A 19,683-nucleotide genomic window follows, 5' to 3' on the forward strand; every position below is an offset into this window, starting at 1 on the left:
CTGCTGCCTGTCCACACGGATATTCCTCCTGCAGCCTGCCTGCCTAATTGCAGCTGGCATAGCTGCACAACACCATGGATTCCTCGGCTCCCCAGGGAACGGGAAGGATCTCCATGGAAACAGACAGTAGCACTTGTTCTTTTGATAGTATTCTGACATGGCTGTAATAAAACTTCATTTATGACAATACATTACTGTGCTTTCACTACTGCTTTTTGCAGACAAGAGCTGCCCTTCCTGCCATCCCTCTACTGCTCTGTGCTGAACACCACACATGCTGCTCCCGTGTACCAAGAAATTTTGCCATAAGAAGACGGATGCATAAGCAAAAGAGGAAACAGAACACGGGGACGTGCATTATTTGGTGAGAATTAGTCCAAAAGAATCCCAAAGCCTTGGCTGATTGCAGAGTGGGCTTTTAGCACAGCCCCTCCCACCAAAGGGGACAGGGAATACATGACCCAGGAGCAATTATATACCCAAGGTGAGAGCTCAAGACCTATGTTATAACAAGACTTATTGCTACTTCCAGATCTACAGGAGGACACCAGGGCAGTGAGGAGAGACAAAGGCAGCAGGTTCTCCTGTGGGGTGTGCCCAGCCCAGGCTGCTGGCTCAGCACTGCTCTGGCTGAACACCACTACAGGAGGGATAAAGGGGCAACCAAACAAATCCAAATGCAGAGGAGGGACTGGAGATTTGATTTAGGACATTACAATAGCCTGCAACAACAAGTGGAAACCATTTCCAATTCCTTGGCTTTTAGAACATTCCAAATGGGACATGAAGACACAAACTCTGATGTTCTAGAATGATGCGTTTCTTACACTGGGCACACAAGACTGGTTCTCTCGCTGTACTAGTGTGGCTGGTGGACAAATTTCACAGACACACCAGAATTTTATCCAATTCTTGCTATACTCTTTGTCTCCACAAAGGCCAGCACTACTTATGTGCTCATAATTAATTCTCTGTCAGGAGTTCATTTCAGCCATGCTGCCAGATAATACTGGCTGAAACCCAATTAAAGGTGCTGAGGTGTGCTTGGCCAGCACCACATGGAAGTTGTCACACAGGGACATTAAAGATGCTGAGAAAGTCCCAGAGACTCATCAGCATGCTTCAAAGAGGAAGGCTACAATAAGTGTAAGTTTAACACTCAAAGCTTTAAAGACATTCACAGTTTTGACAGGGGATAAAAAGAGACAATTTCCTTTTATGTTCATGGGCTTGTAGTAGTTAGAGGCTCCTGTTCCCAGAACCTGAGCAGCAGTGGGATAAAAATGCTGTGGCACAGAGCCAGAAGGTACCTCCTGAGCCTCCTTTTCTCCAGGCTGAGCCCCCCAGCTCCCTCTGCTGCTCCTGGTGTTCCAGACCTTTCCCCAGCTTTGTTCCCATCCCTGGACATGCTCCAGCCCCTCGGTGTCTCTCTTGCCATGAGGGGCCCAGAACAGGACAAGTTGCCTCATCAGTGCCCAGTACAAAGGGACAATCATTTTAGGGAAAGCTGCTGAAAGTCTTTTAATTCCTTTAAGTTCCAGGCTTCTTTGTGATACTGAACACATTTAAGCACTTTTTAACATTTAAAAGAAAATAATACCAGTGACAATACACCATGACAAACTGCTTCCTTACAGCCTCCCTCTTCCCAGCCTTTTCCAAGAAAAAAGCAAGTGGGAGTGGGGAAAGGGGAGAAGAGAGCCATTGCAACACACTTCATCAACAGTTGATTCTAACTTATAGGCCAGGGTAGAGACACGAGGAAGACAGTCCCCCAGGGTCACCCTAGCAGCATGGCCACAGGAGATGCTATCACTGGGAGCACTTTCGAGCAGCCACCTTGGCAGAGCATCATATGTTTTCCTCAAATGCTGTATTTGGCATCTGTATTGGGAAGAGAGGAAGGAAATGCTACTGAAACAAAGACGTGGCAGGCTGAGCCCTTGCAATTTTTGGCAGCAGCAACAGCTAAGCAGCTGCCAACACAGCTATAGGCTCAGCTCCCTGTAGCTGAAGTGCCCAGAGGAGGTTTTGGGGAGGAAATCATTGCTCTCCTCCCTCCCCCATCTCTTCTTTTCTATCAAATATGGTAGGGGCAAGAGAATAGCAAAAAACACAGCAGCAAAGGCTGTCATCATCTTCAAAACAGAAGGTGTCAGGCATGAATCAAATGCATTTATTATGAAGCAACTGGACTAAGAACTGGGATGCTTGCCAAGACATTTCCAGGTGAACTCCCCTGAGAACAAGCACTAACACAGCAGATACCTGAGAATTATAATGTTGCTTTATCCTGTCATTATGCCCACGGGAATCACAAGCCTCAGAGGTGAAATGGTGGTCAAGTGTAAGAAGTAACAGTGCCAGGTTACAGTAAGGGCAGAGATTCCTGTTCTGCAAAATTCCTATTTTTGCACAGCAGCACTGGCTGCTTAATCCCATCTCTGTTTTTATTTGCCATACTTCATCCAGAGGTATTCTCCATTTTCTTTTCATTCAGCTGGACAAGGTTTCTTTCTGGAAAAGTACCGTGGATACACTGAGAAACTCCATCTCTCATCTCGAAATCTGACACAAGCCCTACCTCCCTCCATGGCAAAGGAGGGGAGGTTCTCTGCCACCCTCTGATCTGAACTGGAGCAGCACACAGCCGCACATGAACTGCGTTCATTTCAGGCCAAAATTTCAAGCAAAATCTATCAGAAAGCCAGTGTAATGTCCTATACAGTGCTGGAAATCCTGGTCTCAAGATCTCAGCCCTTTTGCTTCAGACTGTCTTTCATGAGGGGTCAAACACAATCACCAAGAACTCCTTGTCTCTATTGCCCATTTGCCATTCAGATTTTGGAGCACAAAATGTTTGTTTTGGATTTGGTAATCAACTTCTAAAGCACATGAAAGGATTATCAATAGCGGGGGGTGGAGGAATTAAAAGCATCTTTGCTAACCATCTGTGTTTGACTAACAGCAAGCTATAAGGGCCCAAACATACAGCATTACTCAGAGACCAGTAAGAGGCTGAACTGCCAACCAGATATGAGCTCAAACCCCTGTTACTTAAGGGACTCTACAGCAAAGCTTAGAAATAAAGCAGCTTTGGATACATGCTGTTTAACTCAGCATATATTGACATAAACAGGATATCCATATTACTGTCCAAACGTGTATTCCCCTGCAGACAAACCAGTTGGACTTTCCAGCTGTTGTTTCAGCTGCTTAATAGATAAATGTAGATTTTACCTTTCTCCACAGTACAGATTAAGCACTTGTTTCAGCAGACACATACAGGCTATGGTTTTGATGTTTCTGTTTATCGCTTCCTAAATTTCTTTCCCAAAGATATTCCCTCTCTTCCTCCCATCCAGAAAAATCCTCCTCATTCCTTTCTTTTTCCACAGAGACAGTAGTGGTTTGCATTTGCATGCTGTGGACTGCACACAGTCACATCTAATCCTTAATTGTGGCCCTCAAACACACCATTTCAGCAATAATCACGTCAATTTAATGGGATTTCCAAATTCTAGTTTACTATAAAATGGAACCTCTGCTCCTACAAACATTCTTACATACACGGTCCAAAAGTACCCATAAAGGGGTGCATTATTATCTCCCAAACAAACATACTGGGTTTGGGTTTGAAATGTTCACTGTAGTGACTCCAGCATCACATACTGCAGTGAGTGTTCCGAGGCTTTTCTGAAGGAATACTGTCAAAAATCTACCAACCTTAAGCCATTGAAGAGCTGCTTAGATTTATCCAATAAGTAGCAAAAGTCTGTCACCGTTTTTCTCTCTGCTTGAGGAATATCATCTTCAGCTCCCCCTGATGACATGGTTTCTTTTAGGGCAAGCTCAGTCCTATGAAGATAAAAACAGCCATAATTACTCAAAAATCAACGGCTGCTATGAACTCATCCAGACTGAGATGCGTGTTCAGTTCCATGGGGATGTAACACAGAGCATGCAGTTCTCCACAGGTTACTCTTCTCAAGACTCATTAAAAAAACAGCTGAGAATCAAGGCATGGGACTAATTATTGAACAATGCACTAGTTAACAGAGCAAAATTAAAAGTAACAGTGGTACAATAGTCACAAAATAAAATAACTCTGAGGACTGTCTTCACAAACACAAAACTGACAATGAAAGGACTGTAGCACAAACAGCACTTGGGTTTCACACTTGGACAAAGAAATCCTCTCCAAATTTGCCTTCTGCAGAGGTATTTATCCTGCAGCTGTATTTAGAGACTAGCCTCAGCTCTCTTTACATTTCACTTTCTTCTGTTACTGCTGAGAACTGTAGCTCAATGGCTCCTATTGCAAAAAAAAGACAAATTTAGCCAGAATGCTAAAAAGCACCCTACCATCCTTCTCTCTGCATCCTCATGACTGTTTAGTTCCATGGCCTGCATGGCCCACAAAGACACCTGCAGATCTGTTTTTATTCTTCTCATGAGTAAAATGTTATATTGTACAATAATCACCTGAACAAAAAACTAAGATATAATGTAGATAATTGTAGCATTGAGTAAGCAAGGGAATATGAAAGCTTACAGAGGCAGAGTGGCTTTTAAAAATCTTACTCCAAACATGCACAGATATCAAATTATCCTTCTGAGCATACAAAGATGAGCTACAGATTTTGCAGCAGAAACAACAACGAAATATCTCTGGAAACGGCTGCTAGGTCTTCAGCTCTGCCCTGCTCAGGATTTTTGTGCAGGATAAACACACCTCCAACTGGGCACATGCAGGGCTTTTAGTTTCAGCAGCTTCTCTACCAGTTCTGGTATGTTTCTGGTAAGCAACAGGTTTCCATTTGTGCAGCACCTCTGTTTGGATGCTATTTGCACAAATAGTTACCTACAGGTCCCAGTCCAAGCCAGGAAATGGCAAAGCTCACTCTTTCCAGCCATCAGGAAGCACCCAGAAGCATCTTTCAGCAACTGGCACAAAAAAATCCTTCACAATAACTAAAGAGGCTTCAGAAATGCTTCCCTGAACAAACACTTCATGCCTTACAAATGCAGGAGAAACTGGCAGTTTCCACCCAGCTTTTGGGGTAAGTTAGAGGGCCATCCTGCCAACCAAGCAGTCTCATGATTCCCCAGTTTAGACAAGAGGCAGCCCACACAGACTTGTTTTTACACACCCACGTGACAGCCCACCAGAGCGCCAGTGCCATGGGGGCATTGCACAAACCACTTGCTGAAGAGCTCCAGGAAAAGGTAATAAGTGTCTCTATATTGTTAGGTAACTGCAATATGAGTGCCAGAGTCCAAAACATAGCACCCAGATGTCACAAGCTTTGGCATGAGCCTGGCAAGAAGGACGTGAAGACTGTGAGCACCAGCCTGGGCCTGAAACCTCCGAACATTCACATTTACACAGCACAGAACAAACAACACCAAGTACTTAAAGCACCAACATATGAGATTGGAGTGAACAGTGAGACCTGAAAAACAAATGTCAGAAGTAGCCAGGAGGTGATTCAGGAATTTCAGGAAGAGGGACAATACCCCAGGTCCTGTGTGCTCCACAGCAAGGATGACCTAAATCCTGCAGCGAGCCCGTAGGTTCTGCGCTCCACCGTGGCAGTCCAGGCACTCCAGAGCAGCTTCAGACACTTTTGCAAAAATTGAGGAGCTTGCTTAAGTTGCAAAGTATGTTTCAGACAATCTAGATATCAGTCTTTTAATTTCATGAGAGCGAATTTTATGTTACATCACCCTTAAGTTATACTACCCAACAACCCCAACCACTGCCAACACAACCTGTGCCAGCCCTGGCACAGGCAAATAAAACCAGCTAAGCTCTGGGTTGTTTTTTAAAACCAAGTACTTGTCACATACAAGGAGTTCACCAGACCCACTGTGAAGAGGCCATTTATGCAATCAATAAAAGATACACAAGAAAATCCATAGCCTGCCAATGTAAAAGGTATCGGAAGGCTGGAAAAATATGTGAAGCTGGCTTTTCCAGCTGACAGAGAAGGAAAATAAAATTAGTTATTTCACGCACTGGTTTTGGTTTATCATGCCCTGGAGGGGGTGGTATTTGGTGCTGTACAAAGGAAGAGCTACTATCAGGAGCAGCTCGGGAGAGGAGGAGGTGCTCCTGCACTAAGGACTGTGTTGTAATGCAGCAGCAGTACAGACAGGAGGGAGAATTATTATTAGAACAGCAAGTGGGCACAGCAAAGGGAGGAATACAGCTCCTGACATGGCCCTTTCCTAAGGGACTGCTCAGCTCCAAATGAACAATGTAAATAAAAAACAACCAGGAGCACATCCACAACGGGGACCTCTCCTTCCCTTTGATACTAGAAGTTATCATATGGATCCCTGCTCGTCTGCAGACAGACAGTTCTCCCAGTTTTGACAGCCCAACAACACCAGGAGTATCACCTACTTCACTTCTTGTTCTCTGTTTGATGCTTTTTGCTTTCTTTCGTGCAAAAGAAACTGTTGGGATGTTTTGAATGACAATTTTTTCTTAAGTAACACATTAAATAATGCTCTCCAGAGTCTGCAGAAGGAGACATTGAAACATTGGTTTAAAAGACTGTTAAAATAAGTCAGAAAATGGTGGCTTCCAGCAGAACATATTATTCTCTCAAAGATTTTGCCAACTCCTCAGGCCATACAAGGCAGAAAAGCCGCGCTCGCCAAGCCCCACACTTGGTGTGCCAGGTTCTTCCCTACAAGCTCTCAGAACACACAATTCCAGGTTTGCTTAATGCAATACATTACTGGATTTTACAAATTCATCCCACTGCAGCACCCAGGGTAGCAGAGCTTCACAGACACCCCAGAGGATGTCAGCTGGAGCTGAAGGGCAGCAGAGGAGGGACTGGGACAGGGACAGAGGTTTCACGGTGCTGGGCAGTATTTCCAAAGTCAGATGTCACTTACATCACACACGTCTCCACTTCCCTGTGGTTTGCTGTCTTTTGGCTAAGGTTTTCCAGGCTTAGCTGGAAGGGAAAAAGAGTGCTGAAGTTAATGGTATGCACTCCCCACTGGCCCTGCCCTGGGATTCAGGCCTGCAAAGCAAGGCAGGCTTCGTGAGCCATGAGGGAATGCTGTGGGTCAGGGAAATCCAGCTGACAATGCAAGCCCAGCATGGATATGTTCAATAAGTGCATTACATCCTCTCAGATTTGCTCCATAGCCAGCATCACTGTAAGCTGCCATTCACTGCCTGCTGGAAGGGGAGGGTCACAACTCCCCACCCAACATGTACCAGCAGAGGAAACCTCACACACTGAAGGTGCAGCCATGGTGTAACCTGAGGGCACAGGAGGATGTCAGGGGTCTGTCAGCTCATATATCAGTGAGGACAGGCAGAATCAGGAGCAGTTTCCTGGATGTGGCACCTTGACCTCCTGAGAGAGCACTTGTACAACTTAACTGCCTTTTTTTAAGCTATCGCTTCTCAGTTATGGAACCTTGATTGGTTTTCAAATGTTTCCCACTCCCTGCTTAGAGGCACAAGTAGTAACCAAAAACCAAAAGCAAACACACTTTGTTCATCTATCTTGTTGATACAGGATTTTCCCCAAACTAAGATGTTCCTAGAGCTGCTCTCTACAGAAGCCAATGGTGCAAAACACATTCCAGTCTATCAGGATTTTAAAGCTGTCAAATCTTGAGTCAGAGACCAGCTCTCTTTCCACTTTTCATCCTGACACATCTCCCACAGCATCACTGCCAAAAGGGGATGTGACACAAAGCCAGGCGCCCAGCTGGTATCTATTTCTTATCTGCAAATTACCAGCACAGATAAAATTAACCTCCTGATCGTCCACACACAAAGCCTGCAACCATCATGTCCCAAAAGTCTATCAAAAACCAGCCAATCTTACCTCCACCAAGCAGGATGCCTACCTTGGCTCCCTATTTGCCTGTCCTTTTCTTCTGCAGACTGGCACACTCGTGTCTCATGTTTTCTTTCAACGCTATACTGCACGTTTTGGGAAAACCATCTGTGTGTTTCCATGTGATCTGCTCAGAGTGCTAGCCCTGACAGAGCCTCAGACAACACAAAATGCATTAGAAACCAAATTCATTCCTCTTGCCAGAATACCTAACTCTCCATCAAGAGCCACTGCCCTGAAGTTCCCAAGACACTACTCAGTTCTGCCCAAAAAACACTGAAATAAATAATTAGCAATTCCCCCAGACAGGCACTGAAAACCTCACAGCCTGCTGGAGTCAGGAATTCAGAGGGAATGGCAATGAGCAGTTATACATCAAACCATTTCTTCACAAAATGGAAGCAGGGGGGGAAAGATTTCTTTATTATTCCAAGGTTTTTAGTAAAATTTGGAAGCGATCACAGACATTCCTCACCCCAACCACTGTTCACCTCAGGGCACGTCTGCACTGCAGTGGCTGCAGCTCTTCCAGACACATCCAGCTCCTATTCCAGCAGCTCGTTGGATGCTGCAGGAGGCATCTGGGAGCAGGCTGAGCCCACACCTGAGCTCCTGGCAAGGCTCAGTCCCGGGGACAGCAATGCCCAGGGCCAGCTCAGAGAACAGCCCCAGCATTGTGTCCCAGCTCTGCTCAGTGCTCTGTGGTCATGCACAAGGAAAACCACACAGCCTGGGCTTTGGGGACACTTCTCTCTGAATGCCACAGTGATAAGCAACTTTAACTTAAGAAACAGAAACAAGCAGCTGTTGTATCTAACTGATAATGTTGGTTAAATCACGTTCTCTCTGCCTGGATGTTTGTTTACTTCAAAGGGCACTAAGGGGAAATGAATTACTGACTTCATGTACAAATTACAGCGTGGCTGACAAAATCACCTGCAAATGTAACTATGTCTAGCAACTACCTCCTATTGGGAAGTCTCCAAGAAACTGGTTTTCCTACTAAAGTACACATTTTTTGAGCTAACTTGCAAAAATACTGCTACCTCTAAAGATCAGGCAATAGGGAAGTCACTTAAAGAATAAAAAGACACAAACCCCAGTAAGCCTGTGTATGAACACACCCACACCCCAGAGCATGAGCACGCAGGGCCAGCAGCTGCTCCTACAGGGACAGGGAGCCTGGTCCCACATCGACCTGGATTGATCCTTCCCTTTGCATCCCAATAAATGAAGCCCTCCCCAGCACAGGGCAAGCTGCCACTGCCCTGGGGCTCCACACGTTCTGAGGGGCTGGCCAGATGCTTCCTACAACACAACAACCTTCTTCTGTCTGTCCTTCCCTATAACAGATGCACTAAACACTTTACTTCAACTTCTTTTGAATTTTGTGAAAACTACTCACTAGATAATCTTCAGGACCTTTCCCCCTACAACAACAACAGTTACATTAGACAAGGGATTGAAAAGCTGCTTGGAGAAGAAGAAAAAAGAGGAAGCCTGATCGTGTAATTGCATTCCTAAAAAAGGGAAAGGAGCGGGCAGGGGATAAATAAGAAAACAAGATAAACCCACGCACGCACATTCCCCAGCTGCGCACTGCTGTGGCCAGTGGAAGTGGCAGAGAGCAGGCACTCAGTTACACAAGAACCGTTATACAAGTTACACAAATTTTATTACTGCAAACTGAAAGTTTATGCTCTCACATGAATGCATCATTCCTTCCTCAGCACATCAGAGGATGAGAAGACAAGAGCTCAGAGTTAAGGGGAGCTGCCACCTCTGCACTACCTGCGAAATCTCGTCAGGAACAGTCTCATGACTTCCTGTAGCAAAATAGGCAGCACCACAAATTCAACTCCATTCTGAGTCAAATGAGTTGGAAAATACAACATGCACTGTCAATCCCATTACTTTAACTTCAAGTAAGTGCTTTGTCTGTAGACTCAGGCTTTTCGTATGTTTCAGACGTATTTAAAAATCCTTTTATTGCTTAGAAGCACACCTGTCTGTATCCAGAACTGCAGTTTTGGCATCCTTCCCCTCAGAAACATGCGGAGGTGCTCATTAACATCATGCCATGGAAACCGTGCAGTCCCTTCCTGCCTCCTACACTGAGATCATGGGAGCCACACCTCACCAGCAGCCTCCTCTGAATCCACTCGGGGCGGATCACTTTGAACACAGGAGACATGATCTCACCATGGGATGCACGTGGCCTTCAATCGCCTTCAGAACACAAAACTTTCGCTTCTCTTCTTTATGTTTCTGCCACTGACAATTTGTTCCAGCTTTGTCTGTTCTGCGCCCTCTGTGATCCCTCTTTCACTGCAGTTCACGACCTTTTGTGTATAGGATGAACAAAGGGCACAGGCTAAAAATGTCATCACAGTTGGGCCTCTGCTCTTCTACTGACTTCACTGGTTTGCTACTAAAAACAGGCTCAACCTCAAAGTCAGACCAAAGAAGAATTTCTGGGTCATCAGAGTCTAGGAATCTCCAGAAGATGGTGCAGAAGCAATGTGGAAGAAGACATGAGCTTTTCTTTTCATCCAAATTCAAATCATGAATTTGTGGTGGTGCCTGCATACCACCTACATGGTACTTAGCAGTCATTTGGTTTATATGAAAGAGTAAGAGGGAAAAAACCATCAGGCTGGCCCACTCTTGGCAGGGGTGGGAGGGTAGAAGAGAGACAGAAAAACACCATCAGCTGTGGCAGCGAGCTGTGTGTATTTACATTTCACAGGCTGAACTATTTAGTGGTTTATTTACACACAATGTTCTTGGAGCAGCTAAAATGCCAGTTGTGTTTTATCTCGATTTTGTGGCAATGCGCATAAGCCACAGAACCATAGCAAGAGTCTGCAAATGAGAGACGAAGCTCCTACATCTGGAAAAGCACATGAGCCACTGTGAGAGAGGAGAGAGATTTTGGGAGCACAGGCACAACGAGGGCTGAAATGCATTAGTTATGACAAGCCACCAAAATACAACCCAGGGACAGGAAAGCAACGACCCAGTCACAATGCAAGAGCTTGTGCTGCAGGGATTGCACAGGCAGGGAACCCTCACAGCCAAGCCAACCCAACCTACGGCACGGCACAGCAGCCTCGGGTCCCTCCGCTGCCCCTCCATGTTAGAGTGAGGAGGGAACTGCAGGCAGCTCCATTTTATGCACATTTGATGGCAAGACGCCAACACAACTGTTGACTGAGCCAAATCTGGGCCCCCTTGAACTAAGCCATCACCTAAAGCAGGGTGGAAAAGCACATGCCTCTCGCCTTCCCAGCAGCCAAGTTCCTGAAAAGCATCCCAGTCACAAGGAAGATTTTTCTTTCTTTCATCTGACAACAACTGATGTTTTAACTCTTTTATGTACACTCATTAATTTGAAATGAAACAGCTAGCACGGAGCTGCATTGTACAGCAGTGGGATGGAGAGATGGAGAGGCTTCCTTCAGCCAGCCAAATGATTTACTGGCTGGCCCAAATGGCAGCTGAGGCCAGCGCCCGATCTGGAGGGCAGCTATCGTCACACTCTGCAGCCTGTTCCCATCCTCAGCCAAGGTGCCAGTGGCTGCCTTCCAACTGGAACTGTATTCTGACAAAAGGGAATGCAGGACAAGCTTGGGAAAGCTTTCTGATCCCTTCGGTTCAGTTCTCCCCGCCAAACCAGTGTTTGGTGGGAGCTGCCAGCACGCTTGGGAATTGCATGGAGAGCACCACCACTCTGGGAATTCACCTTCCTGAGCAGGTACTGCTCCTGAGCCGTGCCTCTGCCTCACAGCAGAGAAATCCCTCTGCTGACTCCTGCTTTAATTATATTTCAAAAACTCAGCTTCTAGTCTGTGTTCCATTATATTAATAGCAATAATTAAAAATACTTCAAACAACAAGTCCTCTAAACCTGCAGTTCCATCCAGGCTGTCTGGCAGTGCACACTTCCTTTCCTGACTGACATCCTCAGGGAGCCAGATTGATGGTTACTCTGCTCCATCCCTGCTGCAGGGCTGTGCTGCGTTCTCTCAGCTCATGGAAGCTGCAAGGTAATATTTGTGTTGGCAACTTCCTTACATACTTTACAGAACCAGACCTCCATTTGACCCTCAGTGCAGCTCCCACACACAACTTGGTCCACTCCTTTGAACTGTCTGCTCTTGCTGCAACACATGCTCCATACCATACCTCTGTTTCCAGCCTGTTTCAAAATTACACAGCTTGAACAGAGCTTTTGTGCTTCAACAGTGCACCTTAGCTATAAAAGCCAAACCTGCAGAACATTCTTATGCAAGAACACCAAACAAAATTATTATAAAATCTGCATGTACAGGTCTTGGTCATCCTTCTCCCAAGATTGCTCCAATGGAAGCAATAATTTTTATGAAAAAATGAGAACTGTGTGAAGTTCTGTGTAAAAAGACATCAATATCCAGGTTTTAATGGTCAGAATCCAATAGCTGTACTATGCTTTAGGGGACCAGTGGGGCTGTTGGGGGTTTTTGTTTAATATCAGCTCCATTGCATCTCTTTAGGCAGTAACACCACCTCAGAACAGACATCCACACCAGAGATCTTCCCTCCTTACCCAAAGCACACCAAGCAGAATAAAAGATAAGCCAACAAAGTAACGTGTCCAGATAATCCAATGAATTCCCATTATCCATCTGTGCCGCAGCAGATCATCAACAGCTCCATTTAACGCCAGCAGAGCCAAACCAGAATAAAAGTGATGCAAGAAGAGGGGAGATGTGAGTGGCACACGGCAGCGAGGCAGCTGCAGTGCGAGCAGGGGACTGTGCAGAGCATCATGTGACAGGAGCAGCACCGCGGGAGAGCTGCAGCCCCCGGCTCCCACCTCCCAAACCTGGGCCCTCCCCGCAAGCCACGGACAGCACCATCTGATCCCAGTGCAGAACTGACTCGGGTCAGAAGCTTCTCGACGTTTTGAATCGTTGCACTCCATTTTTATTACTTCCCTCCACAAAATAAAACAGGGACACAGAAATGATTAACAATGAGCTTCATGTTGCTCCCGCTGGAATGCACTTTCGGCATCTTTATCACTTGTAGATCGACTTTCTCGAAAGAGCACAGAACACGGTATCATTCTTACACATAGAGAAAAGCCCAACTAGACATCGTTGTGATAAAATATTCCCTTGTTTGTAAGGGACATGGATTGCCAACTGAATTTTGATAGTGTATTGTAGCTACATTTCAAGACAGAACAATGATCACATTCTCCTCTGTAGAACAACAAAATATTCCCTCTCTCCATATAGTTTCTGTGAATGGTTTTTCTATTTCCTGCAGTAAAGGACCTGGCCATCACATTCGTGACTGTCTGAATTGCTCTGGCAGCCCAGGATGACTGGAGAATAATGCTCTCTGCTCATGGTGAAGTGACTCACTCTTTCATTTAACATAAATCACGGTCCAATTTATTCAAACATCTTGAATGAGACTGTATTAACCTGATTTGAAAATGAAGCCTCTTTTCTACACACATGCTCCCCAGCAGGGCACCAGGCTCCCAGAGTGCTTCCTCCACCATGCCAGGGACAGCACAACCACCACACCACGGGGTCAGGCGGGGTGAGGAGACCCCAGGCAGGAACTGCACCTGCAGATCCCACAGCAAGATCCACTCCAGCATGAATTTCTACGATTTGCAAAGACTGCTACCACCACAGCAGTCCCGCTGCCCGCAGGAGCAGAGGGAAGCACACACATTCTGGGAGACTCACATTTTAGTCTTCATATGGTCCCACAGTGCTGCTTTGCATTAGCTGGACAAGATGCCATGAATTACAGGTTGCATTTGGATTACTTGTGCAAAATCCAGATTTTTTTTTTTTTTATTAAGGGGTCTATTTTGCAGGTTGGAGGACCAGAAATGCTTGGCCCAGAGGCAGCTAAAGCATAGAAGCTTGGAGTCTGGTTATTAAATGAGAGACGTGCAACTCAGACATTGATGAAAACAGGTCCTAGTCTGTGGTGGGAGATTAGATCTAGAGCTGAAAACCTGCAGTCTTTATCTTGAATGTTTTAACAGGTTATGCACATTTTTATAAGGCAAGAAATTTGAGGGGATGACACAACCATCCGGCTTCTGTCCCCAAGGGCATCTCATGTCACCTATTGTGTCCAAGACACCTCTCTGTACAAAAACAAATAAAAATTGGTGACAAGGGAACGGCTGCGATGGAAGTTTAAAATCAGAACGAACCCACGACGATTCCAGCAAACCGGCAGCTTGGACACCCAGCACCGCACAGACCGCTCCCGTAAAATCCTGCAACGCTCCATCCCAACGGGCTCGTCTGGCGATGCCGATCGCCGCTACCTGTCAGCGGCCGCTCCGCACCGGCAGCCCCGCCGCGGCGGGCGGGAAGGGAGCGCGGCCAGCGGCCAAGTTAATAACGGGGGTCGTGAGGGTGATTATCCCGGCTACGCTGCCAGCCCAGGCCTAAGCGTTAGACGTGTCACATCGCGTTCCTCCTCTCCGTTAGCAGCAAAGACAGCGGCGAGCACGGCCCCGTGCCGCCGCCGGGCCTCGGCAGCTCCCGCCCCCGCCGCCCCTCACCGCGGCACCGGGCACGGCCCCGCCGCGCCGCCGGGGATGCTCCGCGGGGCCCCCGCTCGCACCTGCCGCCTTACCTGGGCTCCCACGCGCGGCGGGGCTCTTCCGCCGGGCCTGGAGCTCCCGCGGGGGCGAGACCGCGGTGAGGGGCGCGCCGCCGCCGGGCCTGCCCCGAGGCGCCCGCAGCCGCCGCCGCTCCCGCCCGCCCCCCGCCGCCGCCCCGCCCGCGTCCGCCCGCGCCGCCGCTCCGCCCCCGCACCTGGAGGCCGGGCCGGAGCGGGGCAGGCGCTGCCGGACGGTCCCGCTCACCGTCCGCACCCGCCGGTCCCGACCACGGTCCCGGTCCGGGCGCGGCCGCAGCGCCGCCGAGGTTCGGGGAGCGCGGCTGCCGCCTCGCGCCGGTCCGCGCCGGCCAGCCCCGCCCCCGTGCGCTCCTATTGGCTGCGCGCCCAGGCTAACGGCGAGAATGCGTTCTGACTGGCTGTGCCGGCCGTCAATCGAGAGGCTCCGCCCACCCGCGCGCGGCCGGTGAGGCGCGGCGGCTGCTTGGATACGGCGGCGGCGCCGCCGCGGGGAGCGAGACCGGCCCGTCTGTCTGTCCGTCTGTCCGTCCCGCGCGGCCGCCTGCGCGCACGGCCCTGCCCCTGACTCTGCCCCTGCTCCGCGGTGCCGCGGCTGCCGCTCCCGCCCCGCCCGCCATCACGTCCCCATCACTGCCGGTGTAAGAGTGCCGCACCTCGGCCGGCGTGAGAACACCGGCTGCGGTCTGACCGGGCTCCGGCAGCTGACAGAGAGCGGGGGCGGCAGCCGCAGCACCGATCGGCTCCCGCGGGGCTGCAGCCCCAGAGCCCGGGGCCGGCCGTGCCTCCAGCCCTGCCTGTCAGCGCCCCCGGGACCACCGTGCCTCCCGCGGGGGCGCGCGGCGCGCAGGCTCCTCCCCCCGCCCAGCGCGCGTTGGTACGGTCCGGCCGCGGCACCGCCCCTCTCCCTGCGCCGCTTCCGCCTTTCCGCCCCGCGCCGCCCGCCATGGTGAGAGAGCCGGGCCGCGCGTCGGGAATCCACCGGCATCCCGCGGGAACGGCACCGGGATGCACCGGGATCCCGCGGGAACGGCACCGGGATGCACCGGCATCCCCGGGAACGGCACCGGGATGCACCGGCATCCCGCGGGAACGCCACTCGGGCATCCCCCCCGTCCCACTGGGCCCGGGCATCCCGGCAGTGCGCCCCCATCCCACCGGGCCCTGGGCCCGCACATTCGTGCCGCGGGGGCTGAGGGCGGGCGGGATGCGGGCCCGGGGGTCGGGCGGGGGCACTGACGGCCTGTCCGCCGCCCGCAGGCCAAGATCAAGGCCCGAGACCTGCGCGGGAAGAAGAAGGAGGAGCTGCTGAAGCAGCTGGAGGATCTGAAGGTGGAGCTGTCGCAGCTGCGCGTGGCCAAAGTGACCGGCGGGGCCGCCTCCAAGCTGTCCAAGATGTGAGTGGGGCCGGGGGCGAGGGCAGCCGGGCAGGGCCGCCGAGTCCCCGGGCAGCGTGCCTGAGAGCCGCTCCCGCAGGCTGTGGTGGCTGCGTGCTGTGGAACAGAAAAACCTGAAAACGCGCGTGGAAAATAGCGCATCTCAGTAGGCCTGAGCGCCGGTGCGTGTCTGTGCTCGGAGGAGCTGAGCCGGGCGCTGCCGGCGTTGGCTGTAGCGGGGCTCAGTGTAAGGGCTGCGGAGCACACGCGGGTTCGGTACCCCGGGTTCGGCCCGTGGAGCTGCTGGGTTCTGTACCCCGGGTTCGGCCCGTGGAGCTGCTCCTGCACGGTGTGCTCACATCCCTCTCTTTCCCACCTGCAGCCGTGTGGTGCGCAAATCCATCGCCCGAGTGTTGACTGTCATCAACCAGACCCAGAAGGAAAACTTGAGGAAGTTCTACAAGGTAAGGACAGGCGTTTTCCCTAAGTGGCCGTTACACTCTTGCCATTCACAAGTACAAAGTTTGTGGGAAGGATTGCTGCTTAAAAGCTTTAAACTCAATGAAAAACTGTATGTTCAGTATAAAGTTCTCTGGTCACGGTCGCATTTTAAATATTAGTGCAAGAGTTCTGCAAGCTTAGTGTGAGTGTCTTTTTGCAGGAGAGTCCTCTGGCAGCATCCCTTCTGTGGGGTGGGGTGGACTTGCTGGGAGATGGAGTTTGCAGAAATGCAGATACTCTTATTTTCAGTTTGATAATCTCGCAGGTGACCAAGAAATTATTTAAATCTATTTGATTCTGTAATTTTTAGACTATCACTTCCTGGAGTTTGAATTAGATGATATTGGGTGGGGAAAACAGATCTTTACAAGAGGTGCTGGATAAGTGGGGCTTTTAAGATTAGACCTGAGTCAGAGCTGCTTCGAAGGTCACAATCCACCCGTGTTCCCAGTGGAGAGGAGTCTGCTGAGCTCCAGGCTGTAGTGGTAGTCCCAAGGAGAAGAGGCTGGGGCAGGAGCTCAGCTCGGAGCAGTGTCTGAGCTCAGCTGCTGTGTGTCTTTGCAAACAGGGCAAGAAGTACAAGCCGCTGGATCTGCGGCCCAAGAAGACGAGGGCCATGCGGCGCAGGCTCAACAAGCACGAGGAGAACCTCAAGACCAAGAAGCAGCAGAGGAAGGAACGTTTATACCCAGCCCGGAAATTCGCCATCAAGGCATAGCCCCGGGCCAGCTGTACTGGGGCATGATGGCTCATTAAATGGAGTTTGCTTTGGAAGTGTCACTGGTGGTTTATTTGGGGCTGGTGGGTAAAGAGCCCATAAAGGAGTCATCAGCTTAATGGAGGGAAGTGGGAACTGCTAATGGAAATACAGACCTGGCAGTTTATTTTCCTCTGAGGAACGGGCAGTGAATGGGTACAGATTGGTGAGGCTGGTTCATCCAAACATGTAAGAAGTATTTAACCTGAGATTGATCTAGAACGGAAGCTTTTCACAAATGTTGGTAGTCAGTCGATATTTATCACTATTTATCACAGTTTAAAATTTTATCTTGTGCCAGTGTTGAAGAGTTAATAGAAAAAAAGTGATTAGCTAAGGGATTTTATGGGACATCATAGAAACTTGTCAGCACTTGGTTCAGATCCCTGGGTAGCTTGTAGCTCCTGAGAACCCCCTGGGGGAGGGATAGTGTCAGACCAGGTGTTCTCTGTGTGGGTCTGGGTCCTGCTCAGGGCATGTGAGCTCAGGGTATGAAAAAGAACTGACCTCCACAGGTGGCACCTCTGAACTGCTGGGGCATCCATGGCCTCACAATTCCACACTTCTTTATACCTGCAAAGCACAGCAGGAGTTAAATGGTTTGTCTTTGTCCCCCATGGAGTTCTTTGGGGCTCAGAGATAGAGCTGCAATTCCAAAAGCCTTTTTTGGTCCTGATTGTGAGGAAGAGTTCCACAGTGCTGCTGGAGCGTGAGGGCTGCAGCACTCATGGTTTGTATTAGTGCAGCCAATGCATTCGAACATAAAAAATTCCCTATCCATTAGGGAGTTCCTAGATTGGATCCAGATTCTGTTTAGGAAAAATGTCTCAATTCTGCTCTCTCAATTAAGGATTTTTAAGCCTCAAGCTAGTTTTATCCAGAGAGGCCTAATCACGAGCGGTGCAGGGAATTTTCCCTACATGGTGGCATTGCGAGGGTGGCTGTGCTGTGATGTCACCTGGGCTGTGCTGGCTTTGTCTCTGTCTCTGTTTGGATGGGGTGCGTGGGACGTGTCTGGCAGGAGAGGAGCGGGGCTGGCGCAGCGCTGGGCCGGGCAGGCTGCGTGTGGGAACAGCTCCCTGGCTGGGCTCTGCTCCCAGGCAGGCAGGCAGGGTCACAGGGGCTGTGTCTGTGTGTCCGTGTGTCCTGCTGGGCCGTCAGAGCTGCTCCAAGGGAGCATCAGCTGCTTGTCCCCCCAGGAGCAGGAGCACCCTGTGAGGATCCCAGATCCGCACACTCCCATCCCAGGAGTCTGATGCTGGAGACAGGAGAGGGGCTGATCCCTGTGCTGGGAGCGGGGCAGGCTGGGGCAGGTGATGCTGCCAGATCGTGCCTGGCTGCATTTGGGCTTCTCTTGGGAGTTCTATGTGTGCTGGGCTGCTCCAGCAGCACGGCTGAGGGGAGCCTGGCAGCTCTGCCAATGCTCCTGACAGCACAGCAAAGCAAGCACGGCCCAAACTCTGCCTGCAGAGACTGGTGAGTGTCAGGGTGTGCTCCAGGTGTCACCTTCCACCCCAGCCACAGGAGCAGCTGCACTGCCGAGAGAGGATCTGCTGTCCCAAAGATCCAGTCAGTACAGATCACTGGCATGCCAATCAAGAGGGTGGGGAACACAAAAATGGGAAAAAACCCCAACTGAGCAGGCACTGAACATCCAGGAGCCATCCCCATGCTGAAGTGGGAGGCAGTACTGGAGAACAGCTCAGGCTTGAGTCTGTGCACAGCCCCCAGCAGCCATTTGAGGAGTTGAACATGTTTCTGGCACTGCACTAAATCCTGGGGCTGAATTACTCCATCCACCCATATCTGTGTGACAAAACCAACCAGTCTGGCCCTTCCATCAGAGCTGCCCTGTCCTGTCACAGGAGACATCCTGCAGACAAGCAGTTCTTTAAGTGACCACGAACAACAGACTGATTGAGAGGACACAGAGGTGAAGTGATGAGCTTCCTTCATGGCACAGGTGGAGAACACTCTTGTTCCTGCTGTGAGAGCAAGGCACAGCCTGTCCTGGCTGGGGTCTCCGGTGGTCTGTGCTGGTTCCCTCTTTGCCAGCCAGCCCCAGAGGGTGCCCATGGTGCCCCAGCTCCCTGGCAGAAGCCACTGCTGTCAGGGCTGAGTGAACACTCTGGCCTTGCTGGTCCCCAGAGGAGGGAGGCCAGTGGCAGGCACCCCCAGCAAAGGGCTCCCCAGAGCACTCCAGTGTGCACTGCCTCTGTGGGGACCTCAGCATGTCCCCTGTGTCCCTGCAGGCTGTGTGGCCCCTGTCCCCTGTGTCCCTGCAGGCTGTGGGGTCGCTGTGGGACCCCGCCGTGCTGCAGCACTGACCCCGCAGCTGCCCACGCCAGCCCTGGGCTAACACCGGGGTTTGCAGAGCCTCGGAAACTCAAACTGTTTATTTGCTCCTTGTAACTGAAGATGTCCCTCAGCACTGGAGAGGTTTCCTGGGAAAAGACGTTCTTCAACAAATAAATAATTTCCCGGGTGGGGATGAGGACGGAGG

General features: G+C 50.2%; 2 protein-coding genes across 2 annotated transcripts in view; one reads left to right on the plus strand and one right to left on the minus strand.

Annotated features, from left to right (window-relative positions):
* Positions 1-15,494, minus strand: part of SCAI (suppressor of cancer cell invasion) — a 33,342-nt gene extending 17,848 nt beyond the window's left edge. The window contains exons 1-4 of the mRNA XM_030961740.1: positions 15,366-15,494; positions 14,982-15,250; positions 14,726-14,920; positions 3,727-3,858 (exon numbers count right to left, since the gene is read on the minus strand). Of these exons, the coding sequence (XP_030817600.1) occupies positions 3,727-3,858; positions 14,726-14,920; positions 14,982-15,250; positions 15,366-15,494 (725 nt within the window). The remainder of the gene's footprint in view (positions 1-3,726; positions 3,859-14,725; positions 14,921-14,981; positions 15,251-15,365) is intronic.
* Positions 15,276-17,197, plus strand: RPL35 (ribosomal protein L35). The gene is made up of 4 exons (XM_030961270.1): positions 15,276-15,495; positions 15,807-15,943; positions 16,305-16,386; positions 16,992-17,197. The coding sequence occupies exons 1-4, from the start codon at positions 15,493-15,495 to the stop codon at positions 17,139-17,141; spliced, it is 372 nt and encodes a 123-aa protein (XP_030817130.1). The 5' UTR covers positions 15,276-15,492; the 3' UTR covers positions 17,142-17,197.
* Positions 17,198-19,683: the final 2,486 nt, after the last annotated feature.

The sequence above is a fragment of the Camarhynchus parvulus genome, chromosome 17, assembly GCF_901933205.1.
Source record: "Camarhynchus parvulus chromosome 17, STF_HiC, whole genome shotgun sequence".
Classification (NCBI taxonomy): Eukaryota; Metazoa; Chordata; class Aves; order Passeriformes; family Thraupidae; genus Camarhynchus; species Camarhynchus parvulus.